Below are 25,962 nucleotides of genomic sequence, written 5' to 3'. Positions count from 1 at the left end.
CTCGCGAGAACTCTGGGCAATACCATTAATCTGACTAGTTTGGGGTCAGTTTTATATATTTTACTTTAACGTAAAGTCACTGTTCTTACCTTTAACGCTAAAACAACACTGATAATAACGACAGCCGGTGTGATGTGTTAACCGGCGATTTATATCGTTTTGTAGTTGTACTTGTAAATACCTGTTATGTGTTCGTTGGTAATTACCGGTACGATCCCCGCTAGCTCGTCTGTCAATAAACATGGCTTTGAGACGAGCGCTGCATTTTGTTTTCAAAGTTGGTGACAGAGCCAAAACTGCCATCTTTTACAGAGATGTTCTGGGCATGAAGGTAACTCGGCTGAGCTGCAGTTAAAGGCATGTTAGGACTGAAGCCACTGATTTATTAGCCTGACTTTTGCTGGTGTCGGATCGTTTCTTTCACAGGGTTGCTAACCCGAGTAAATGTGGAAGTGGACCCACACTGATTGAGCAGTAATTTTCTCACCGCCCGTTATTCATTTCAGGTTTTACGACACGAAGAGTTTGAGGAAGGCTGCAAAGCAACTTGTAATGGGTAAATAAGACACAACTCACGCGAGAGTTGAACCTTGAACTCAGCATAACACTAGTTGTTGATACAGTAGCGGTAACCCTGTCCTCACCTCATACCCATACAGACCCTATGATGGGAAATGGAGCAAGACAATGATTGGCTTTGGTCCAGAGGATGACCATTTTGTTGCTGAGCTGACATACAACTATGGTGTGGGAGAATATCAACTTGGCAACGACTTTTTGGTAGGTGAGAGGTTTTTACACTGCATGGAGGATAAGACTCACAGGGCTTGTTATTCAGGGTACAGTGGCAGTAATGGGATATTTAAGATAAGATAAAATTTTAATGAAATTTGCGCATTACAGCAGCTCAGTACAGAGAAAAATGAAAGGATGAATAAAAACAAATGAACTAAAATAGCACTGAATAGAAAAGCTATATACATAAACACTATATATATCAATGTCAATATACATATACACACACATCAAAACACTATATACAGATATCAAAACATTATATACGTTTGTAGCCGGTAAGGTACACAGCATACACAGTGTGCATTATATGGGTGAGAGTGTAATAAATAAAATGTATATGTATGTATTTGCATGTGTGTTTGCATGTTAGGGGCTCACTCTGCAGTCAAGCCAAGCTGTAAGCAATGCTAAACGTCTTGGGTGGCCTCTCACTGAGGTGGGAGAGGCTCTGTATCTGACCCAGGCTCCTGGAGGTTATCCCTTCTATTTGGTGGATAAAGAGCAACCTCTAAGTGGTGAGTGTGACATAAGTCAAACGTGTCCCTTCTTCTTTCTTCTTCTTGTTGGATTTTGGCAGGCTAGACAACAAAGGCATGTTGCTGCCCTCCTCAGGCACTTCATAAACTTCCATTAATAATCAAATCCTTACATGTAGTCTTTTATGGTGCAGGAACTTAAATGAAGACTTTTAACTTCCCAGTGATCCAAGTTCATTATCAACCTTAGATTAAAGTCTGTAAGATCCATACTTTCATACAATTCTGCCTGCGTGAGGTTTCTCTTCATAACATAGTTGGAGCAGTTTATCAAACGTGCTTAACACTTTACATCTCTTCACATCTGGATGCTTCCTCACTAGTTTCCAGCTGTCAAATCCGCCTTTGTTTCTGTATGAAAAAAAGGCAAATGATCACTGAGCTGATGGAAATCTTATAAGCAGGTGCTGGGTAAGAAGTTTAAGGAGACTCAGATGTCTAAAGCATAGAGGAGAACAGATGAGCAACACAAGTTATCACGATGTAATGACACTTACTTCTGAAGGTTATTTTCTTCTAAGTGTGTATTTATACCCATCCAAAGTCACTTTCCGGCAGTCTTAAAGCAAAACTCATCATTTGTGGACAAGATCTAGTTGGCTGCATCAGAGACAGGCTTGCAGGAAAGAGCTCTGAGGTCTCAAATAGAGTAGAAAAGCAATATAGAAGCACCAGTCCATTTACCATTTAGCTAGTTACTTTCTGTAATCTGTTCCCAGACCCTGTGCAGAAGGTTTGTCTTGGGGTATCTGACCTCCAAAGATCAACTCACTACTGGTCCACACTCTTGGGGATGAAAGTGATGGACAAAAATGAGGAAAAGAAGACAGTGCTGATGGGATTTGCAGACACTCAAGTGAGTCAAAGAAAGGAGACGTTAAACCCTAAGATAAGTTTCAAATAGTTACATTGTTGAGGTTTGAATTGTATTTTTCATGTATATGATTTGTGTCCATGTGCAGTGTAAACTGGAGCTTCGTGACATTGGAGCGACAGTCGATCATGGAACAGCGTTTGGGAGAATAGCGTTTTCATGCCCGCGGGAGCAAGTAAAATACTTATGAATAAGTGTCTCTAAATAGCTAATGTCAGCTCGCAGACATATTATTTTCAGCATAATTATAATAAGATATTATTGTATTCCTTAGCTGCCAGATATTGAAGCCTTGATGAAAAAGGAAAATCAGAAAATTCTCACCCCACTAGTCAGCCTGGACACTCCTGGAAAAGCTACAGTAGAAGTGGTTATTTTGGCTGACCCGGTAAGTGTGTTCCCAAAATAATGCTGTCAAATTAGTCGAGTCAAAAATATTAACTGTAAAATGTTTGTTTTAGGATGGCCATGAGATTTGTTTTGTGGGAGATGAGGCTTTTAGGCAGCTGTCCATGGTGGACCCCAAAGGAAATGAATTGCTTGATAAGGTTGGTATTTCTATAACACATAGCCCTCCCTTAACATTTCTCCTGCATGTGTGTGCTCGTGTTTTACATGCTTTTAACTTGTTTCAGGCTATGGCTGAAGATAAAAGTGATGAATGGTTTGCCAAACACAACAAACAGAAGGCTGCTGCATGAGGTGGAGGAGCTGACCCATATCTTTTTCACCAGTTAATGAGGATGAGATGTTGTGCAAAGCACCTGTAGCATAGATCTTCTAACTCAGATATCCTTAGACTGGCAGTGAGAAATTTATTTTTATGTCACACTGAGCCTTGAGGTGCTGTGATAATGGATTTTTTTTTCCCCAATAAATATTATTTCTAAAAGAAAAAAAAAATCAAGTCAGTTTTATTTATTTAACACATTTCAAGAAAAAAAAAAGCTGACTCAAAGTGCTTTACAGGCACATTCATTTGTGATCCAATCAGGCCTCAAGAACCCATAAACACACCCAACTCACAAAAACAGACAATATAATAAAAATAATAATTGAGAAAGAAGTCTGAAAATTAGAATAAAAATGTAACCAAATTCTAATAATGGTAAAGCAATTCTAAAAACAATCAAATAAAAGAGCATCAAAAAACGTTTAGGGTGAGTTTAACCAAACCATGAGGGACCACAGACTTGACTAAAAGCAACTGAAAAAGAGATGATTTAATATTGGACAGGCTATTTCAGAACCTAGGGACAATAACTACAAAGGCCTGTTTGCCTTTAGTTTTAAGGAGAGAAGTTAATCCCAACATATTAACTAATACAAGTATCACCAGGACTTCTAGCAATTTTCTTCCACTTATCCAGCTCATGGCTGTGGGGGAGCTGCAGCCTATCCCAGCTGCATAGGGTTAAGGTAGGGTAGACCCAGGACCTATCCTGGAGATGTTGGGGAAACCACCGGTCTTTCACAGGGCTAACACAGAGAGACAGACAATCATTTGCACTTATGTTCACACCTATGGGCGCTTCATGATCACCAATTAACCTAACCTCACTAACTGCATGTCTTTGGACTGTGGGAGGAAGCCAGAGAACCCACACAGACACTGGGGAGAGGGGGCTTGTATGCATCTGTACACACAGATTTGGCATTTTAATATTCTGTCCATGGAGAAAAACAACTTTATTTAGAAAAAATGTGCCCTACATATTAAATAAAAGCTAAAATAAATGTTTTGCATAGAATCTGCCTTATTTTTTGGTGTTCATTTGTTGCAGCTTTTTATACATTTGAAGCCAATTAAATGATCAAAACCCTGGCAGGTGGTTTGGGGGGGATAATCCTAAACTCTGGATGCACAGTCAAATGGAAGTAAACTGTTTATGCTTTGTAACATTGATGTCTGGTTGGAATAAAAGTTATGAGGTAAACTTGTCTATTTTCTGTGTTTGCATGTTTGTGAATAGGCTTAAAGGGGATGTGAACTGCTGAATAATGCGTGAATGTTTAATTAAAAATTAATGCTCGCATTAGAGAGCGTTACTGGCGGAGTGTCAGCTCCGCTCCCACTGCCACCAGCGAACCGAGCTGCCAGCTGAGCAGGGCGGACCGGAGGAGAGTGTTTACTAAGCTTTGAGTCAACTGTCACGTGAAACTGCAGCGTTATGCTACGCTGAGACAACCCGGTGCTGTGACTATGTTAGGGTAAGTGAGTTTTCTAAGGAGGCGAAGTGGGGGAAAAAAACTAAACAAAACGCAAAGAGGACCACAGAGACGCAAAAAAAAAAAAAAAAAGAGTGCTAGCTGGCAGTTCCGCTAAGTTAGCTGCAGCGTTAGCATGCTACAGCACTAGCCCAGATTTGCTGGAGATTTTTGGATGACGCGGCGGCAAATTTCTTTAACTGTTTAGTGCTGGGTTACTTTGGGCTAACGCTGCCGCTGCTTGACAGTAAGTTTTTCACACGGGCGGCTAGGTAACGAGAAGGAAGTTTAGGTAGAGGTTTTTTCCACACTGTTAGCTGAGCGATAAAGTTTAGCTAGGTAGTTCGTGGTCGGTTTGCAATTACACTGTAGTTAATTAGCGGTGTTAGCTCTGCGACGCTAGCTGTTAACGTTGCCATACAACTACCGGTTATTAACTTGTATAGCAAGTGTTTCCCCGGCTAATTACAGTGATAGCAGCTGTTTGCGAGCAGCCAGTCGGTGTCACCTGTCCGCAGCACCTGAGTGTTGTGTTTAAGTACATCTCTTCCTCTTTGACAGCAGCTGAGAGCAGATAAGAAGCAGCCAGACTCATGTCCCGAGATTTGGGTGTGATCAACTAGAGACACAATGTCTCTCTTGCTGATATCCTTCTTTATAATCTTTCTGTTGGCTATTGGGTTGCTGTGTGCCATTTTCAGGTGAGCAATGTGTACAAATTTCTGTAGTATAGCAATCACTGGCACGGCTTAAACTGCAAACACTGCTTAACAGATGTTTCCTTGCTCTGTTAATTTAAAGAAGCGCATTTTCTTGTGTTTCCAGGTGGCTCATATGCACGCTCGCTGTGCGATTCTTCCAGAATGCCCTCAATGCTGATCTGAAGATTAAATCAGTAGGGCTGTTTTCTGTCCAGGGAGTCAGTATCCAGTTTCACCCCCAGCATACTTTGGTAGGGCACACTTCTGTTTACATGACATTTATGTAGTCAGCTCATGCTATGCATCCACTCCCATATCAGCAGTTCACTTTACTGTATATCAAATGTACTTTTTAACTTGCTGTGACTCTCTGAATGGCAGGAAATTGACAGAATATGGATTTCGAGTAAACTTCTAAACCAGGATTTACCGTAAGTTGTCATGTTTTGCCCAGATGGTTTGAAATAAAACAATTAGCATCAAATAATTATGTAATCCGTGTTTCAGGAGATACCTGGCTATGTGTGTTGGAGAAACCAGAGTCAGGTTTGACTTGCAAGCACCACTGAAACCTTTGGTGAACCGGAGCCATGGAAAAAAGTCAGCCAAGTTTTCTGTCAGCCCCAAAACACTTCGATTCCTGTCACAAGTATGAAGGCTTGCGATAAGTTAACGCTTATTTTCATGCCCATTTGTAGGCAGTGACTCACTTCCTACTTTGTATTTCTAGCTGCTGTCATTCCACATCAGCTCCATCAATGTGATGGTACTAAACCTCGCACTGTCAGAGTCCCTATGGCATATGACCATCGCCGGTATCACCTTGTTACTTGACCACCAGAGTAAAAGGTATTATTTAATTTCTGTTTTTAACCGATCTAATTGAACCATTCATTTGTTTCAATTGTCCAAAAGGTAATCCATGTTCAAACATTTTTTTCACAGGTTGGCTTGGGACTTCTCAGTTGGGCAGCTAAGCAGTAAAGTGCTCAAAAGCAATGAACTGGTGAGCTGATTACTTGTCACTAAAATAGAAACCTGTGGTGGAATGTTTGTGAATGATGTGCTCTCCATTTTAGGATATATGTTTGGCTGAAGTGGCCCTGAGCCTGTTGCTGTCTGGAGATGTGAGCTTACCAGAGATGAAGCCAGGTTGTCTGTCCCTGAGTGTGAGGACTCTAATGGCAGAGCTTCATGAGGGGCTGTTCCTCAGTCAGCTCCAGCTGCCAACAGTTTCCCACAAAGAGAAAGATCATGGTGCACTTGGTGAGCAAAATTTGACCTCTGAAATGGAAGCAATGATTTGCAAGTCTTAATTTTTCTTAAAAGTTGTCTTGAGCAATAGTTCTCCAGGCTTTCTGAAGGTCTTTCAAAGTTTTTCTTTGGACATTGACTGCTGGTTCATTCATTCTCAGTCTAGTCCTTGTACCTGATGATTTTCAGAGGAATGTTTTTGTTTCTTAAGCCACTTAACACTGACCTATGACTCATTCAGCATAAAATAGGCACCTAACTCAAGGGATGGGCCAGGGTTGCGTCTACACATAACAGACGATTTAGCAAAGATCAGTTTTAAATGGTATCTTTGGGGACTTTGTCACTAGCAGCCTGTTTCAAAAACACATAATTTGTTCCTATTTCTTTCCTTGAGTCTAGAGGGAAAAAAAAGCCAAAGATAGCACAGTTTGATGGGCATAAAGTAGTATTTTTGCACCAACAAAGTGATTCCCAAAGAGTTATTAGCCAAAAACTGGGCATATCTTGGCATGGTGTGCAGTGTATCTATAAAAAGTCTAAGGAAACTGGACAAGTGGCAGACAAAAGAAGAGGCAGGCCTATAAAACCACCTACAACAGATGAACGGTCTCCGAAAGTCACGTCCCGGCCTCCCTCAGACTCCGATCCTCAACGTTATTAAAGCAGCGTGGCATCAGCTTGGCAGAATGAAACAAAAGGCATTAATTTTTAACTAAAAGCCTGGAGAATTATTCCTGAAGACTACTAAAGAACAAGAGAGTTCAGGCTGTGTTGAAGAATAAAAGTGGTCATACCAAATATTGACTTTGAAACTCGTTCTAACTGTACAGACTCTGTTTTGGCCTTATATACCGTATACTGACTTATAAACATCATTAAAAAATGTCCACCCTGCTGAAGTGTTAGGTGAAAAAGAGCATTGGTTTGGCTGTTGTACATCCACAGGAAGTTCACTCCTATCTGCCCTAGTTTTTTTTCACTGACCTTGCATTTGATCTTTTGCTTGTTCTAAAATGCCTGGATGTTTTCCATCATCGGTGATATTTTTAGCTGTTCTGCTAACCAACCAGAAAATGCAAACGGGGTCACATCATAGCTCTACACTGGCCTCCATGAGAAAATGAAAGGTCCTTAACGGTAAAAGAAGTTTCACCACCACAGTCCAAGTAGAGCAAGTGGAAGTTACACAGTTATTACAAAAAATGGGAGAAAATATGGAAGATTGTTTGAAAAGCATTTAAAATAAGATAGCATGCTTGCATTTCTTCATATATGCAGAAGTCTGTCAGGCCACTAAGCAGCTGAATCAGAAGTTAAAAATGGTTTGCAGTTAAAAGCAGAACATCGGTAACACAGACAGAGTTGAAGCTGATAGTTCTGCCCATATAAATAAACACTAACATCCTCGGGAGGAAAAAAGATGTAATGACACATGAGGTTACTCAGGTATTTTTTTTTTATGAAACATGTTTATAGATCAGTAGAAAATAATGCATTAAAATTATGCTGCTAGTGATTTAATGTCTGACTATAATTCCCAGGATGTTCTGCATTTATAGGCAAAATCAGCTGCATCGTTAAGAAGCAACTTTCTCTTGATACTGACAGCTAAACAGGCACGCCTGAACATCATGCATATTACAGAATATTTAAAGTCGCGTGGTATACCTGACTGCATTTTACACTAGCAAAAACCTGTCCTGTGGGCAGCTTTTGCCAGGCGTGCAGCTTTTTCAAATTCTTCATTTTGTATTTAGTGTTGACTCGAACAAAATTCTGTCACAGATACATACAAACATATATATGTTTATATGCTCCAGTCATTATAGTAAGACGTTGGAGTATTGTAAGTGTTCATTATTTGTTTTTGACTTGAGTCCCAGCTTGATAGGCTTGATGTTTTTGGTTCCACATAACACTGGGATTTAATTGCTCTAGCACTTCTTCCTTTTAGAGTGTGAAAATGATGAATTTATCCAGACTGAGACCGTGGAACGCTTTCATCAGCTGATTCCTCACAAGGTCAATGTGGAATTTGATAACACAAATGTAACCCTGTCGATGCACAGCCAGAAACGGTGAGTCACCATTTTACATTTAGCTACACATAATACTCTGCAAGTGATCCTAGTTTTGCATCAGTTGATACTCTTTTAAATGATCAGTTGTCTCAGAATATTTTCTGACCCTGTTTTCCTGTCTGTACAGACACCTTAACTGGACTCTAAAGTCTTTAAAAGTCTGCTACGGACATGACAACGAGCAGCTTCCTCTTAAAAGCTTCACTCCTGAGCTGAGCTTTCCCCAGAGCAGCCTGGAGCTCCTTCTTGAGGGTAAGTGGACAGCTGGGCACCAGGCCTAATGCAGGGAGAGTTGGAAAGAGGACAAAATTATGAATAACAAACTCTTGTTTTTCTGCTGGCAGATGGACTTCTGTTGTCTCAAAGTAGGCAAAGAATTCTTTGTGTGAACACAATCAAGACAACCCTGCAGGTGAGGGAACTGCTTTAAGGCCACATTGGATTGGTTTTGTAAATGAGTTAGCTAAACTTTCTCCTTTATGTCTCTGTGAATTTAGGTTACATCAATGGACATCTCAGGGTCATTTGTGGTCAACACTTGCATCATTCACTACCGTCATCAGGAGTTCTCCCATTGGCTAAATCTATTTCCATGGGAACAGCTAGTCCACAGGAAGGAAGCACACAGAAAAAGGCAAGTTGTAAAAGTAAAACTCACATAGTTAGATTGCTGGATGGCAATTATTGCTGTGATGGGGGGGTGTTATAGTTGAAGTTTCTGCAGTTAAAATCTTCTTAACACCTTTCACCATCTTTTCTTCATCATCCCTGTTTGTGCATCACTCATTGTCAACTGTTTTTATCCATTGCCTTACCTTGTGTGGTGTAGTCCATTAGATTATTTGCCCACCCTCCTTTTCCTCAGGCGCCTCCCTCACCTGGATGCTCCCGTGATGATCACCTCCTCTGTGTCCAATGTCAACGTGTCCGTTCAGCTGGGAGACACCACACCTTTTGCTCTGGGCTTCCTCTCTGCAAATGGAGGTACTTGTGGTACATGTATACTCATTAACACTGTTTGCCTTCCGGTGTTCAGCTGAAATCTTATACTGACATTCATATAGTGGGCTAGATCATTTGCCACTCCGCCTCTCTGCACTAGCAGCAGTTGATCTGAAGCATTCGGCCAGGCCACAAAGCTGCTCTGACTTTGCCACACAGTATGCAGTATTGCAGTTGGATAGGGCTCGCTACTCATCCTACAGTAGTGTAGTAGTACACACAATGACCACCTTATGATCACTCAAACTGTGCTCAAGTTCAAGGTCACATTTGTCATTTTACAGGCAGTGACACAGCTTATGACACATCATAAGCTGGATGAGCTACTATGTCATTGGTGTTCTGGTTTAAAGACTCAGCTATAGTACTGAATGTGCACATCTAAAGCCAGAGAGGCAGGGGAACATATAATGTTATTGTTTTGAAAGAGAGCTCTGCTGTCGTAGAATTAATGTGTTGTGAAAATCTGCAGCACTTTATGTTCTTACTTTTACATCATGTACACATCCCCTCTGTTCTTGCGACACATTTTCGTTCTTGGCTTTGTTCTGTAGGTAACTATTAGGCCAACCCTTTCAAACATTCAAAGATAGATAAGGTATTTCCTCAGGGTGCCCTTTGAAATGTTGAAATGTTACTCATTAACTTTTTCTACTTCTAGCTATGATGCTACAGGGAGGTCTCTTTTTATTCAGAATGACTTAAATCCAAAGAGTATGAAAGATGGACATAGCTTTTGGGTTTGAAAAGTGAAGCCAGCACCCAAATACACCTAAATGAGGCCAGCAGGGGGCGACTCAGAAGGACCCGGGCCCCCTCTGTGATCTCAGTAAACTTTTTCCTGATCAGCATATGGGGACATCATTTCAGGCCATATTGAATAAAACATGAAGTTCCTTTTGTAAATGATGCTATTAGTTAGAGTCAAAAAAATTATTTGTTAGAGAATTATCTAAGACATTCTCATTGGCTAGCGACTTGTGATTGACAGCCTCATCATGCTCTATTTAAAAAAAAAAACAAGACGCCAAGATGGTGATGGCGAAGGTGTTGAACTGGAAGCCTTCGTAACTAACCAGGGGATGATGTCAGAGTGGCTACGTCCATCTTTTATACTGTCTCTGCTTGAATTACTGTACTCCAACAAATTAGGAATATAATATTTTACCTTACAGTTATGTTTTTGTCTGCACCCTCTTTGTGTCTATAGAACTGCAGCATATCCTTGACATTGAGGTTGAGAATGAGAGCCCAGAGTCCCAGAATATGCACCAGCGTGCCTCGCTTTCTCTGGACAACTTCTGGTGGAGAGTGGGTCAGGGGTCTCATATCCAGCAGGCACCCCACCCTCCTGGTAAACATGTATGGGGAGAAGCACTAATTCTAGACTCACTCAGCCTACAGGTAGGACTGCAAACAAATCTGTAGAAACATTTTTATTGTGTGTATAATGATGCTTTATGCCCCCCCCATTATTCATAGCTAGAGCTTAACTTCTTATCAACAACCTTCTTTGACGTTCCCTGTGTTCTTTCCTTCATTTTTTTTCAGTTTAAACTTAGGAACTCTTCCAATTTTTCCAATTACAGATTAGACGAACAATGTAAACTCAGAACATGCGGGGTTTCGTGTTAAACTGGTTTTTATTCTTAGTAAGATCATCAGAGGATTCCTTCTTTATTCTCTTCTCCGTCCAGGGGAGTTTGAACCGACGCCACATGGAGTCGAGCAGCCAGCCGCCGAGTCTGAGCGTGGAGTCCAGCCTGAAAGGGCTTCAAGTGGAGCTTTCAGAGACCTGTGCACTGTGTCTGTCTCGCCTGTTGTCCCTCATGTGCTTTCCACGTGACCCAGAGTCACAACTGTCAGATGTGACTGCAGCATCTCCCTCTAATGACGACGCTGTAAAACCCATTCCCTCCTCACAGCTACGCCTGCTTTTTAAAGTGGACTGCTGTCTGGAGGACGTTAATGTCTTCACACTCTCTAATATGGCAGGTAAGGACTGAACATGTGTTTTATACCACACAGCTGTTTGACTGAAAAGATTGCTCCTAAATGTACAGTTTTAATTAGTTTGGTCTCGAGTAAGCACAAATGTAACTTCTGTAGAGCTGAAACAAATAATCTGCTTATTGACTATAACAGAAAGTTACCAGCCCCCACTAATAATTGATTAATCGTTTAATAACTATATTAGGGTATGCATGTGGAGCCGACACTGTAACCGACAGCTGAGACTGTAAAACACATTTTTGGAAGCCTGCTATGTCTAGTTAATTTTTAAAAGAAAATGTTAGATATGCATTAGCATACACTACAGCATTACAGTAGATTTACTGTAGTTAGGAAAGGCAGCTGTTGACATCATAATGTTACTCATGGCTTTCTAAATTGTCCATATTCAACTGTAATACAAGTAACACACTGTCAAGAGGAGTAGCTTAACCCCGACATTTGAGTGTTTAACTGTCAGTCATGATTTCACAGTTTTTCCCGCTCCTTCTGCTGATGCCTCCCACCTTTCCACTGGCATCCGCTTTTGTCACATTAAGGGCTCAGTTTCAGCTGTGCTCCCCAGTGCACAGGGAGTTTTATAAGTTTGACAGCTTATAAAACTTAGCTCTGGTTTCTTTACTCAGTTGGTAGGGTATCCCACCACACTGCAGCATTTTACAGTTTTTTTTTTTTGCTTGGCCTGAGTAGGAACCTTGTCAGTTCTGTGAGTGGGGAGAAAAAACTCCACTGACAGAATTGTTTTCCTGTCTGGTGGGGGTGAAACCTAATTAAAACCCAATTGTCTTTGTTTGGATTTAGAGAATTTGTTCTTTATTTACTTGAATTTCTTTGTATTTTAGACTGTTAGACCAAATAAGCAATTTGAAGATGTAACCTTTGGCTTTAGTAAATTATGAGGAAATTTTTCACTTTCTTAAAAAAATCAGAAGTAATCAGAAATCATTTTTTCAGATATCTCTCTTGATTTGACTTAAAAAAAAAAAAAGATGTTTCCCAGTGAAGATAAAATGTGGCAGAAGACACTATAATTCACTGATGTGAGCAGGCAATCCATATGCTGTAAGTGTGTTGCAGAGGCCTGGGTTTGAATCCATCCTGGGATTTTCTTCCTGGAACTCCGGTTTCCAGAGGTTAAGGCTGATTATCTTGGCCCAGGATACTTGCAAAAGAGAGCCTCATTTTTTTTCTCCTCACTATTTTCTGTTCTGATTTTCTTTCATCTTTGTCTTTATTATCTCTTCTTTTCTTGTGTCCTGTGTAGGAGCTGTGTCTCTTCGGATGGATACTGTTAGAGTCCTGAGCTCTGCTGAGAGCTCCAGGGTATCTCTGCAGGGGGTGAGCTTGTCTGTGATCAAGGCAGTCACAGAGAACATGGAAGTATGTTGCCCCGCCTCTCAAACTATCAACCCTATAGTAAAACTCACCACATTAACCTTGTGGTACCACATCACCACCCACACCGTACAGGTAACCAGATTTTGTTGAGCTCTGGACTGAATGAATTTTCATCTAAATATTGTAGCTGCATTTATTTCAGGACGCATTCATATATTGATTTCTTTAATCAGGTTCAATGTGAAGAGGAGCTTACTGTGGAATGGACACCGCCAGACCACATGGTCTTATATCAGCACACGAATGAAGCTCAGGCTTGTTGGTTAATGCTGTGTGGAGAGAAAGGAGAGGAACAGCCAGTCAAACCAGTGGACAGTGAAGCTTCCTCGTATCAGAGTAGACGGTTGTGTTTGCGTGTTGAATTGGGCTGTACTCGTTTAACTGCACATGTTAGTGACCATAACTATATTCTGCTGCATACAGAAGGACTCTCACTCTCAAAGCATGCTGAGTCCATGCATATACGCTCTCCTTCACTGGTCTTCAACTTTGACGGCAACAATATAGTCTCCTTTAACAGCCTAGATGTGGAGACGCATGTAGAACTGACTGAGATGCAGCTGCATAGAGACGCTTTCCCCTTCCTCACCACTCCTCACAATTGTGTCTGGGTCTTCACATGTCCTTCCTTAGCGGTGGAGTTTCCCTATCAGTACAATTTCTCAAATACCTTTGACAAAGCTATTAGTGTGCAAAAGTGGCTGAAAACTCTCCATCGCTCCTCAAAGCAGGCCCCGGCAGCCCAACGTTTGCCTCCTGACCTCGTCTTCAAAATCAGCCAGTTCTCCTTTGTCTTCCTGGATGATGTCTTTGAAATCAAGCTGCGAGACAACTATGAGCTGATGAAGGATGAGAGTAAAGAAAGTGCAAAGCGACTGCAGCTTCTGGATAAGAAGGTGGCAGATCTGCGGAAGCAGCACGGAGAACTTCTGCCTGCAAGAAAGATAGAAGAGCTGTATAGTTCTCTGGAGAAAAAGCATATAGAGATCTACATCCAGCGCTCACGCCGTCTCTATGCAAACACACCCATGAGGAAGTCGCTGCTCACCTGGACTGTGTCAGACTTGGAACTAGTGGCCCTTGCTGATCAGTCTCTTGATGGCCCTGAGAGGGTCAGAGAACAGCTCAGGGACATCGACGGCATCAGTCCGTTCCCTAGAGATGGGCTCCCGCTGGTCATCCAATGGTGCCGTGCAGTCAAGTTTAAGCTGGCTGCTTTTTTGGGTAAGAATGACTTTATATACCGAGTCATAAGGCTTTTGAATATGTTTTTTCCAAAGTTATTTATTGTTTTACTGCTGTTGCTTTGTACCAGTGAGAATTCGGGACTACCCTCGTTACCTGTTTGAGATCCGTGACTGGGAGCTGTCGGGGCGTCTCATTGGAACAGAGCAGGATGGACAGGCGAGAGGTCGACGCAAAGAGACTGTCCCACTTGGTCCACCATGGGGAGATGTAACAGTCCACAGGAATATGCCCCCACTCAAGTTCTACTACGATTTCAAATGTGAGTTATGAGTATTGGTCATTTTCCCAAAATCCTGTCTAGCTATGTTAAAGTATTTTGTATTGAACATCCCTTGGATATGAACAGTCACTGATTTGAAAATGCAATGATGATAACTAAAACTGATGAAGCAGATGACCGCATTTACGGGGGTAAAGAAGTGTACTTGCCCAGTATTAGCGAGGAAGATGTACAGGGAAAAGGTTTGGGCCACGGTTCTAGCTGCTCCCTGCATTATCTAAGCAATAATTAACTATTTAAGCAATGGTTTCAAACTATTGTGAAAAATAGTTGTGCTTAACTGGAAATTATGTTATTTTATTTTAAAAACTAGATAAAATATTCAATGACTTATGTTCAGTATATGAGCAAAAAAAAAATTCATACTTCACTCATTTAAATCAAATGTTTATATGCTCTTTTTTCCCAGCTAACATCTCTCTGTACACTATTGTTTGGGGACCGTGTTGGGACCCTGCCTGGACTTTGATTGGGCAGTCAGTTGACCTTCTGACCAAACCCACAGTTGATCCCTCTCCTCTTCTGGCCTGGTGGGACAAAAGTCGTCTCCTTCTGCACGGGCGCTGGGTCATGGACATTGATCAGGCCAATCTGCATCAGCTAGCTACAGAGGTAAACCTCTGGAGTTTCCTGAATATGTCTTTACTTGTGACAAGTTATGCTTTCTGTCAATATCTGTTTTTTTGTATGTTTTAGACCGCCTTCATGGTTTTTGTGTTTAACACTTATGTTAACAATGTGATGCTAAACCAGTGGTTCTCAAACTGTGGCATTGGAGCCACTGAAGGTGCAGCACAGAAAGCCAGGCGAAGATTAGAAAGTATATTTTATATACTTTATTTAAAAATATATAGTGAAAATAAGTTGAATGATATATATATTTTTTTTTTTAGCTAAAACAAACAAGTTTTCCCATTTGTTTAAGCAACATTCAACTTGAACCCTTTAAAACTTTTTTCAAGTAGGACCAGATTTATCGTGTGAAAGTGCCCGAGGGCCAACAGTGCCTGATCATTTTTCATGTAGCAAACAAACATGAATTAACCACTCAGCTTGTATGCTCGGTGTTCATCTATCTGAATTTCCAGCCGAAATTTAAAACATACAGGAACTCTGTAAAATACAGCTCTGTAATTCTGATAACAGAGCAACAGGTAAGCTACTAACACTAATGTGAAGGGCACATAAGTACAAAGGGCAGATCGGGTTCGAGAGCAGTGGCAGACATGCGTAAAATGTGACATAAGTGGGAGTCACTTGGTCTTGATCTCAAGTTGTTTAAGTTCAGAACAGAGAAAATCTGCTCACACAAAAACGTGGAGCCAAAAAAGCTTAACATTTTCTTTGCAAATGTTCACATCTCTGGAAACTTGACCTTATCCAGCTGCCGGTAAAAAGGCACGAGAGAGAGATGCTGGCGTCGGCTGTGACATTCACTGTTAAACTAAAGCTCAGTCAGCTGCAGGTGGGGTGGAGCGTCATTAGGGTCAGTAGTGGCGAAATCCAGAAAGCGTTCATTGAACTAATCAGCGAGGGCGGCGATGACTGCTGCATACCGCTTCGGTTAAGCTGTCCTGGAGCTGCTTCGTTTTTTTCAGCACAGTTACTGTCTGAGAGTTCGTCATATATATAGATATTAGTATGTTTTGTCACGTAGTGTCTCTTCAAATTATATTCTTCAAACAAGGCAACAGTCTCGTGGCAAATCAGGCAGAGACAGTTATTTTGGTTTTCAATGAAAAAATATTGTAATTTCTTCCTTTCCTGGAAGCGGCAGCCTTCGTTATTAACTTTCCTTTTTTCTGCTCACTTTAGCCATCGCAGTTGAAGGTTCAGAGCAAAGTTCATTCAGTCTTCTTCTTTTTGAGGTTTTATGGCAGTTGACAGACATCTGTTATGCGATGCTGCCTACATGAGATAAAAAGAGGAACTGCATGCTGAATCATATTCATTGTGCCGGAGAGCCAAAAATAACACATTTTTAGACAAAATGCACAGGCCATATAAAATCCGAGCTCAGGCCTTCATTGGTCCACGGGCCGGACTTTGGACATTCCTGCTGTAGGGCCTGGACTTTTTTTGGTTTCTGAGGTAGAGTGTGCCAGAAGCAAGCAAGCAAAATGTAGACAGGTTCATTTATTAATCTGAGCCTGGATTCTTACAGGACCCATATAATACCACTGAAAACTTGCACTGGGAATGGAATAAGCTGAACTTTGACTGGAACCCCGGCCAGTTTGTTTTTAAAGGGGACCTGGATGTAAATGTCAGGACCGCATCAAAGTAAGTGGAGGCACTGAAAGCAGTAAGAGCAGTATTTGCAGAGAAGCATTCAGTATTAATAAGTGTCTTCTTCCATACTAGGTATGATGATATCTGTTTTCTACACCTACCCAACCTGTGTATGACCCTTGACCTTCAATGGCTTTGCCATGGCAACCCCCATGACCACTATGCTGTAATGCTTTGCTGTGCGGAGAACATTGCAGACGTGACCTCAGGACAGCCTCATGACTCTTACAGAGCATTTCGCTCTGAGAACCTCAACCTCTCCATCACCATGGACCTTAACCAGCATTGTGGCACAGGTCTGTCAGCCTCTATTCAATCTTCTTGTAGTTAAACTAAATTCACTGCACTTACAAACCAGTATTATACATGTTTTTTACTGTTGAGAGTTAAATGTGTTTCTTTTTTTGTAGAAACTTCCCAGCCCAGAATTCTCCTGTACAGCAGCACGCTGCGCTGGATGCAAAATTTCTGGGCCACTTGGACGAGTGTATCTCGGCCAATCTGCAGAGGCAAGCTCTTCCACAGCCTCAAGCCGATCCGCAAGAAGCTCGGTCAGCACTACAAGCAGATGTCCTACACAGCTGCCTTCCCACAACTACAAGTAGGTTTTGTTTTGTTTTTCAGTCTGTGTTACACCGACACAGATGAAGGTGAAAGTTTGCTCTACATTTTTACTGTGTCTGTTTGTGACTCTTCATTAAATCGGTGTTTCTCTTGTGTGCCCTTTAGGTGCATTACTGGGCCTCCTTTGCCCAGCAGAGAGGTATCCAATTGGAGTGCAACAAAGGCCATGTCTTCACTCGGGGCACACAAAGACTTATTCCACAGGGTAAAAGCAACTTCCTTAGAGATGTATTGGACTCCCAAATTAGCGTGAAATAGTCTTCATGAGTTTCAGTGTTCATGCTTTTGTGCATTTGTGTGGTTTCTCAGCTGGCACTGTGATGAGGAGGCTGATCTCTGAATGGAATGTGACTCAGATGGTTAGTGAGCTCTCTCAGGTGACAGTCCACCTGATGGCTTCCACCTGGGATGAGACTGCTGACCACCAGATCAACGCTCAGGTGAAGAAGACCCACCTACTCAGCCTGTCATCCCTTAGCTACCAGCGACAGAGCAACCGCATGGAAGAGGTAAAAGCCAGAGCCTGAGGGCTGGAGTTGAAAGGTATTTTTCACTGCAGCTGCATAAATGAATAATAAATCTTCATCTGTATTTCTCTCAGGAGGCGAATCCAAAGGATGAAACTAATGCCTCTTATACACACAAATTGCATCTGGTAGATCTACGTGCTTCCTGGACTACCACAAACAGAAACATAGCCTTTGGGCTGTATGATGGCTACAAAAAGGCGTCTGTGCTGAAGAGAAATCTCTCCACTGAAGCTTTGAAGGGTCTAAGAATCGACACGCAGCTGCAGACGAAAAAGTTCAAACGCTCTCCTACCAGCTACTCTCCCACCATAGCTCCAACCATACCAGTTGTTGCCTCTGTCAACCGATCGGAAAAAAGTCAGAATGAAGGTGAGGAAGTCTTTTGGCTAAGAAAAGGGCAACAGTTTTAGGCTTTAAGAGCCACTAATTGATTGCTTTTCCACGTCATCTTTCAGGTACATCGATGCTTCAGAAGTTGATTGAGGAAACAGACAAGTTTGTAGTGTTTTCAGAGGAGGATTCAGGAGTCAGCGACCAGTTGTGTGGCATCGCAGCCTGTCAGACTGATGATGTATATAACCGCAACTGGTTTATTGAGTTGGTCAACTGTCAGGTAACTACAGTGATAACGGCAGTTAAATTTCAATAGTTTGTCAGTTTTCCTTACCACAGTGTCATATAAAGTTTGTGTAAATTGTTACTATTTTTACTTGAAAAATAATCTGTCAACCTTGGATTAATGGGTGCAGCTTGATTATCAGGGTCTTTATCTTTTAATCATCCTTTGCATTGCTCAGATGATGCTGCGTGGCACAGAGACTGCAGGCTGTGTGCTGGTGTCTGCAGCAAAGGCTCAGCTGCTGCAGTGTGAGCACCACCCTGCCTGGTACAATGACACCTTGAAGCAGAAGACCACCTGGACTTGTCTGCTGGATGGCATGCAGTACTTTGCCACCATGGAGCCCAACCCATCTGAACAAGAGGACAGGCAGTTGTGGCTGGAGGTAGGCTCAGCGCTTACTTGGTATTTACTGTGTTTACTGTGCCTTAAAGGCTTGGTGGAAATATAGCATGTCTATAAAATATGAGCAAACTAACCCAGTCATAGAACTGTGTTTTGATACAGTACATAATCGGTTTTCCCTACAACTTTTGTTGTAGTTGTTTTTCCGATAAAATAGTGAAAATGCACAGTATCATAACAAAATTACAATAATTACAGGCTCTATAGGCTCTGATTATTTTTCTTTTTTTAAGGTGAAAAACATCGAGGAGCATCGACAGCGTAACCTGGACTCGGTGCTGGAGCTGATGGAAAGTGGCCAAGCTGTGGGAGGAATGGTTAGCACTACAACAGGTGTGGCACCACTTTGAGAAGATTGTTTTCCCTCACCATAACTTCTGAGCTTTGCTGCAGGACACTGACCAGACCATCTCTACAGCTGTTTAAAAAAAAAAAAAAAAAAGTGCACAGATGTTTGAATTTGTACACTCATGCATTGTCTTTTGGCATATTTAGATTATTGTGTACAACAAAAAAAGTGATGTTTTGTTATTATTTTTATTTTGCTTTTCGGTGATCACAGACTGGAACCAGCCCGCACAGGTGAATGAGTCTCAGCAGGTGCAGCGCATCATCTCACGCTGTAGCTGCCGGATGCACTACATCAGTTACAGTCATGACATCAACCCAGAGCTGGCCACTCAGATCAAACCACCAGAGCTGAGGAACAACCACGAGAAGGAAGACCTGCTGAAAAAACAAGCTGGTATGTCTGAACAGCAAGAGACCGAATATCTTAAATCTATAGTGCTAATTTTCTGATGAGAGTGACTTTGCTGTGTTGTCAGGTGCTGTGGACACCTTCACTCTCATTCACCATGACCTTGAGATATCCACTAACCCCGTTCAGTATGCTATGATTCTGGACATTGTCAACAACCTGCTCTTACATGTGGAGCCCAGACGCAAGGTGGGCTGGAGAATCATCAGTTAGCTCGTGATTCCCATACCCTAACTAATGTTTCAGCTTTGCTTACTCTGTGTTTTTATCCTCTGTTCTGTGTTGTGTCTCTGTAGGAGCACAGTGAGAAAAAGCAGCGAGTGCGTTTCCAGCTGGAGATTTCCAGTAACCCTGAGGAGCAGCGCAGCAGCATCTTGCATCTCCAGGAGGCTGTTAGGCAACACCTTGCGCAAATTAGACGCCTTGAGAAACAGATTTACTCCAACATCAGGGTGAGGGTGTCAATTAAAGTCCAGAAGTTACTGTGAGCTGACTGGGTTTTGGAATGTCTAAGTCCACAAAATGAGTCCTTTATTACCATCAGTGTAGTACTTTTCTATATGTGCAAAGAGTCAAACAGTAAACTTGAATTGCTAACTCATGCACATAAAGATTAATAGTCATTTTACACACCAGTAAACATGAAAGTAAGTGTGAAAAAGGTTTTTGTGACTCTGGAGAGCTGCATGGAACATTAAGTTAGAAGCAGTTGAGCCTACAAGTTTTAAAATAAAGGATATCTGGATCTGTGGACCTCTTTAGCCCCTAATCATCTCTGCTTAACCCACTACAAGCAAAGCGCACCTGAATCTCTGAGTAAACTGAGTATTAAATCTCTGAGTATTAAAGCTTCTTGCACCAGGTTCGACGGTGTTATAGGAGTGCAGAGCCTGCCTTTAAAGTCCATGAAACACTTGGTTTCTTCTTCATCTTGCAGGCACAACCCGAGGAACTGAGTGGCGACGAACTGATGGAGGTCAACGCACGACTGCAGCACCAGCTGAACCAGGAGAAGAACGACATGCAGATGAAGAGTGAAGAGCTCAACATCCTCATCAGGTCTCCTGTCAGCACTGATTTGCATCCAGCACAGAGAAGAGATGGCAAAAAAACAAAAAAGCACACATATATAAATAAACATTTGTCTACCTTCCAGGTGTTTTAAGGATTTCCAGCTGCAGCGGGCAAACAAGCTCGAGCTGCGTAAACCTCCCGAGGATGTGAGTGTAGTGAGGAGAACGGAGATATACTTTGCTCAGGCCCGCTGGTGCTTGACAGAAGAGGACGGACAGCTTGGTATCGCTGAGCTGGAGCTGCAGAGATTCATGTACAGCAAGGTGAGTCAGATGCTGATAATTCATCCAGAGTTTGGAGACCATTCATCTGCCTCTCACTGTAGCCCAAAAATTCACTGTCTTTAGTTCCTTACTGCGTTTTAAGAACTCGATAAGAGGATAACAGATGTTATGTGATATTCTCCTGTTGATAGAATTACTTAATGATGACCACTCTGAGAATTTTCTCCTTGCAGCTGAACAAGTCTGATGACACAGCAGAACATCTTTTGGAGCTTGGATGGTTCACAATGAACAACCTGCTACCGAACGCGGCGTACAAGGTAAATGACTTCATCGGTATTTTCAGATTTGGCTGCTTATTTTCACTACATTTATTTTACTTGCTTGTAGTTTGCTTAAGCTTTGAGACTAGCCAGTCCTCTCTTCCAAAAACTAATTAACATACATGACAAACATCAATTTGAGTGCCATACTGAGTGAAGTTGTCCACCAGTGCTAACTTATTTCTGCCTGGCTTCCTCTGTGCAGCGTTTGAGGGTATGTACACTGCTGGTACAGTGACGAGAAGTTTCATATTCTGTGCATGCACTATCAGAGACTCATATATACATATCTGACCCATTACAAGTTCATTCAATCACTGTGTTCATGTCATCAATAAAGCGTTCTTTGTTGTCAAAGTGTGTCTTTTTCAGATTCAGTCTCAGTTGAGCTTTTTTTTTTTTTTTTTTTTAATGTGTGTTTGCGTGCGTGCGTGCGTGCGTGCGTGCGTGTGTGTGCATGTGCGTGCGTGCATGTGACTAACTCCCTCCTGTCTTCTAGGTCGTACTTCGTCCTCAGAGCAACTGCCAGTCTGGACGTCAGTTTGCTTTGCGTATCTTCAGCAAAGTGCGCCCCCCTGTGGGAGGGATCTCTGTGAAGGAACACTTTGAGGTGATAAAGAAGACTGAATCACTTTTGTGGTGTTTTATTGCATATCTTTTTTTCTAATAGCAGTTGTTTTCATCATTAGGTGAATGTGGTACCTCTCACCATCCAGCTGATGTACCAGTTCTTCAAACGAATGATGGGGTTTTTCTTCCCAGGAAGAAATGTCGAAGAGGAGGAGGTCACTGATGAGGAAGACAAATTTAGGCTGGTTACTACTGGTATGCTTTTGTCAAAACCTGTAATATGACTATAGAACGTAGTCTCCAGTCTCTCTGTGTGATCATCAGCCTGAAATTTATACCAACTAACTGATCAATAGTTTCCATTTTCTCTCTCAGGCATGCGGTGTTGTGTTGCTCTTGTGTTATGTCATCCCTCTGAGCTTTATGTAGAGCCTTGGCCACTTTGGATATGACCTTGGTGTGTGTGTGTGTGTGTGTGTGTGTGTGTGTGTGTGTGTGTGTGTGTGTGTGTGTGTGTGTGTGTGTGTGTGTGTGTGTGTGTGTGTGTGTGAGACAGAAAGAGGCTCGGTGGGCGTATAAGGTGTAGAGTCACCCAGAGGCCACAGAGCTAATCTCAGTGTCGTCGGTGTTACAGGTATCCCTGTCAAACCTCGGCCATTGTCAGAGGACACCATGGGTCCTATGGGGCCCAGCAAAGGTGTCACCCAGGGACTGAACCGCACCGCCGGGGTCAGGAGGTCATTCAGGAAAGCTCCAGAGGTAGAGATGCTTTTTATATGTCTTCTAAAATTAACCTTTCTTTTGTTTTGTTTTGTTTTAAAGGCAGACTAAGTAGTCTTTCATATTTTCTCCTTCAGCATCCCGTCGACGACATTGATAAGATGAAGGAACGAGCTGCAATGAACAACTCGTTCATCTACATCAAGATTCCCCAAGTGCCCCTCTGTGTCAGCTATAAGGTGGGTTTCTGTGTATAACAGCTGTTAGGTATATCTACGCTGACTGCCTCCTAAAATTCGGTCCCCATTCATTACAGTGGTTGATGAGATTAAATACAAATAACTACAAAAGTAAGACTTAAAAAGGATAATTCTGTCTTAAGAGCTTAACCTCAAAATTCCTACAAAATATGTTCAGGTAGTTTAACTGTCGAATTGAAAGATTGCATCAAGTCAGCGTTGTATTTGCAACATTTTTTGACTGCTATTGAAAGTTTCTTTCACTTTGTTAGCTCCTCTGTGTTCCTAGTCAGATGATTCTTTATTCAAGATTCACAATTCAAAATCAATTTTTAACCTCCTCAGACCCGAGCTCTTATTTGAGATGCATTTTTAATTTCTCCTAGCTATTTGGGATTCATTGGACCTGATGTTTATAAAAACAGAGCATCATCTTGGAACATAGATTTATTGTATTGCATAACATAATAAAGTCACTGTTGTTTAACTTTATTGAGCAGAAAATCCAAAACGTGATGTCCCCATATGAGAACACAGCGTCTCAGGAGGTTAACTTACACACTTGATGGTGACTTGTGCAATGGACTTGAAGTTGGCCTCTAGTGTTGTTCTCCACATCCTCATTAAGTTCCTGATGAAGGCTCTTAGGGTTCTGTTGAGCTTGTATTGTTCTGAGCGTTCCAGGATCCTTGTGTGTGGCATCAAGTCATAGGCTTTCTGGTAATCAATCCAGGCAGTGCACAGGTTAGTCAGTCTGACCTTACAGTCTCAAATGACTGCTCTTTCTACCAGTAGCTGGTGTTTTGCCCCTCTGGTATCTCTGCCAGTTTCTTTCTGGGCCCCGGTCATGTATTGAGCCATGTTCCTGCTCGTCTTAGCTGCTATGATGCCTGACAGGAGTTTCCATGTTGTGCTGAGGCAGGTTATTGGGCTGTAGTTGGATGGGACCAGTCTCTTTAGCAGCTGGTTCATTTGTGCTGCCAGGCGCTCCTGGAGTGCAGTTAGCTTCTTTAGCCAGTAGGTATGAATCATATCAGGGCCTGGTGCTGTCTAACTCTTGATGTGTTAGATTCTTTCCTGGATATCTGCCACTGATGGTTACTGGAGCCTGTTCAGGGAGGTTGCTGTGGTCTGCTCTTAGATCCACTAGCTGCTGGGCTGAGGTGTTGTGTGTTGCATCCTTCTCCCATATGCTCTTCCAGTATTGCTCCGTCTCCAGCCTTGGAGAAGCGGCTGTTGTCATATTGTTCCCCTGCCACTGAGAGTACACTTTGGATGGTTCAGTGGAGAACATCTGGTTTATTCTCCTGGCTTCTATCCCTTTGGCATACATCTTCAGGCTTGGCTCAACACGTGAGTTTCAAAAGAAACGTGTGGCTCAGTAAGAGATGTACTGAGTTACGAATTCATCCCGACTGAAATTCAGAGTTACTAGGAAGAGAACCCGCCCGGAGGTCAGGCCGCCCAGCTGTTGGCTCGCCTGGCAGTTGGGCAGCCAGATTTCAACTTTGTGAAGGCAATAACGATGTGATCTAGCACGTTCAAATTCATACCATAGCTGCATCTACTAAACATCTTGTACAACTTAGTTCTTACCATAATAATGCCAGTCACAGAAAGTGACAGTATTCTCAGTGGTTTATGACAATGAATATCCATCAAGGAGAACAAGTTGCCTCTAGTCTTGTTTGTCTGTGAATTCTATCTCAGGGTGAAAAGAGCAGTGTGGACTGGAAGGACTTGAATCTGGTTCTGCCTTGTTTGGAGTACCATAACAATACATGGACATGGCTCGACTTTGCCATGGCTGTGAAAAGGGACAGCCGAAAAGCACTTGTAGCGCAGGTACTGCAAACTTTAACTTTCCATATCTTTTTATTAAGAACAGTCAGATGTTTTGTTTTTATAAATGTGTCATTTTTACTGCTGCTGCTCAGATGATAAAGGAGAAGCTTCGTCTGAAGCCAGCTTCGGGCTCCGACCTGCGGGGGAAGGCGTCTGAAGGGAAGGCAGACAACAGCCTACAGCAGCAGGAAGAAGACGAGAAGGCACGGCTCCTCATCGGCCTCAGCACTGCAGACAAAAGCTCCGGCAAGAAGAGCATCTTCAGACGACACAAGTGACGCTCGGAAGGGATCGGATGATCCGCTACAGCATCTGCAGGGAAAAAAAGCCCAGAATATCACTCTGGCTTTGTGAATCAAGAAGAAAAAGAGTCATGATGAAGCATTTCAGATGGATTTAGGGTATATCTTACTGTATCACATGAGCCTGCTGAATTTTTTTTTTTTTTTTTTTTTTTTTACTGTTACTCCTGGGTTGTCTCCAGATTTGAATCCCTACAGGGAATCTCAAGCAGCTCCAGGATTACCAGGGTGCCATTTTGACCAAATATAAATGATCCTGGTTGTTTGTGTGCCATTTAAAAACTTAAGTCTGTTTGTCATAAACTCTGCAACTTTGGAAATAACAACCGCTTTGGTTGCATTAAATGTAGCGAGGAAGGTTTACAGTATGTAGCTGGCACTTCACTGTTGCTGCTTCCTCAGCTTCAAATCCCAGACTGACAGACCACTTCCTGCTGGCTCAGGAACACAGTGTTTATCACAGTCTTACTCTGCTAGAAGAAATGACACTTAACTGAAGCACCTGTCAGCTGTAAAAATCTGATCATAGAATATGTTTTATCAATTAAAGCTTAAAGAAATTGATCGGGGCTGTATGACTGTCTCTGACAGGAAGGCCTTTTTCCCCACAGAAGATGCTATTTTAAATTTTCCTTGTAAACGATGACCTGCTTCCCCTCAGCTCACTGTTTGTTTTTTTGTTTGTTTTTTTTTCTGTACCTCACCACAGTGCAATACGACAAGATCAGAGCAACAAAAACATGTTTTCTAAAATGTGGCACTTGGTCCGATGGTATTGTTGCAAAAACTGCTGAGTGTATGTTTTGTAATTTGAACACTAAAGCACTTTTTATGCAAAGGATTTTGATATTTTTGTAACCACAGTTGTTTTCCCGTTGAGTTGTTTGTACAGCTGTGAAGCTAAATCCTGATGTTTGTCACATTTCATATCAGCCCTGCGCATTTCAGTTAAAAGGATCTCACCCAGGCGGATTTTTATCAGCATATCTGTCAATAAAAGTGTTATTAGTCTGCGTGTGTGTTTGGTGTGTTGGTCGCA

General features: G+C 42.1%; 2 protein-coding genes across 5 annotated transcripts; both read left to right on the top strand.

The window, feature by feature from the left end:
• Positions 1–56: 56 nt before the first annotated feature.
• Positions 57–4,110, top strand: glod4 (glyoxalase domain containing 4). Of its 2 annotated transcripts, none has more exons than XM_030744927.1 (9): positions 57–331; positions 507–556; positions 660–780; positions 1,169–1,313; positions 2,054–2,190; positions 2,297–2,383; positions 2,483–2,596; positions 2,670–2,756; positions 2,844–4,110. In XM_030744927.1, exons 1-9 carry the CDS (start codon positions 242–244, stop codon positions 2,907–2,909), a joined length of 897 nt encoding a protein of 298 aa, XP_030600787.1. In that variant the 5' UTR covers positions 57–241; the 3' UTR covers positions 2,910–4,110. The 2 variants fall into 2 exon arrangements, with proteins under 2 accessions (XP_030600787.1, XP_030600788.1); XM_030744928.1 differs by having other exon boundaries at positions 288–357.
• A 197-nt stretch (positions 4,111–4,307) lies between these two features.
• On the top strand, positions 4,308–25,934 carry LOC115790677 (protein KIAA0100). Of its 3 annotated transcripts, none has more exons than XM_030744558.1 (40): positions 4,308–4,419; positions 4,981–5,117; positions 5,242–5,368; positions 5,499–5,548; positions 5,625–5,766; positions 5,848–5,966; positions 6,063–6,123; positions 6,197–6,383; positions 8,329–8,452; positions 8,583–8,707; positions 8,800–8,867; positions 8,953–9,089; positions 9,321–9,439; positions 10,668–10,861; positions 11,155–11,452; positions 12,735–12,940; positions 13,042–14,092; positions 14,184–14,375; positions 14,806–15,008; positions 16,561–16,679; positions 16,761–16,984; positions 17,099–17,289; positions 17,418–17,517; positions 17,622–17,821; positions 17,914–18,211; positions 18,298–18,455; positions 18,640–18,846; positions 19,100–19,199; positions 19,429–19,611; positions 19,694–19,815; positions 19,923–20,078; positions 20,564–20,685; positions 20,783–20,963; positions 21,158–21,244; positions 21,747–21,857; positions 21,937–22,072; positions 22,452–22,576; positions 22,675–22,776; positions 24,487–24,621; positions 24,714–25,934. In XM_030744558.1, exons 2-40 carry the CDS (start codon positions 5,047–5,049, stop codon positions 24,897–24,899), a joined length of 6,717 nt encoding a protein of 2,238 aa, XP_030600418.1. In that variant the 5' UTR covers positions 4,308–4,419; positions 4,981–5,046; the 3' UTR covers positions 24,900–25,934. The 3 variants fall into 3 exon arrangements, with proteins under 3 accessions (XP_030600418.1, XP_030600416.1, XP_030600417.1); XM_030744556.1 differs by having other exon boundaries at positions 4,317–4,419; positions 4,978–5,117; XM_030744557.1 differs by lacking the exon at positions 4,308–4,419 and adding an exon at positions 4,541–4,663 and having other exon boundaries at positions 4,978–5,117.
• Positions 25,935–25,962: the final 28 nt, after the last annotated feature.

This window comes from Archocentrus centrarchus, chromosome 13 (assembly GCF_007364275.1).
Source record: "Archocentrus centrarchus isolate MPI-CPG fArcCen1 chromosome 13, fArcCen1, whole genome shotgun sequence".
NCBI classification, from domain to species: domain Eukaryota; kingdom Metazoa; phylum Chordata; class Actinopteri; order Cichliformes; family Cichlidae; genus Archocentrus; species Archocentrus centrarchus.
This window is presented reverse-complemented; position numbering and strand designations above follow the sequence as displayed.

Excerpts from the sequence above, each read along its gene's own strand:
- glod4 (XM_030744927.1), top strand. The coding sequence starts at position 242 with ATGGCTTTGAGACGAGCGCTGCATTTTGTTTTCAAAGTTGGTGACAGA. Across the intron at positions 781-1,168 it reads AACTTGGCAACGACTTTTTG|GGGCTCACTCTGCAGTCAAG; the intron begins GTAGGTGAGAGG and ends TTTGCATGTTAG. Across the intron at positions 1,314-2,053 it reads TAAAGAGCAACCTCTAAGTG|ACCCTGTGCAGAAGGTTTGT; the intron begins GTGAGTGTGACA and ends ATCTGTTCCCAG.
- LOC115790677 (XM_030744558.1), top strand. The coding sequence starts at position 5,047 with ATGTCTCTCTTGCTGATATCCTTCTTTATAATCTTTCTGTTGGCTATT. Across the intron at positions 20,686-20,782 it reads GAGCTCAACATCCTCATCAG|GTGTTTTAAGGATTTCCAGC; the intron begins GTCTCCTGTCAG and ends TCTACCTTCCAG. Across the intron at positions 20,964-21,157 it reads AGAGATTCATGTACAGCAAG|CTGAACAAGTCTGATGACAC; the intron begins GTGAGTCAGATG and ends TTCTCCTTGCAG.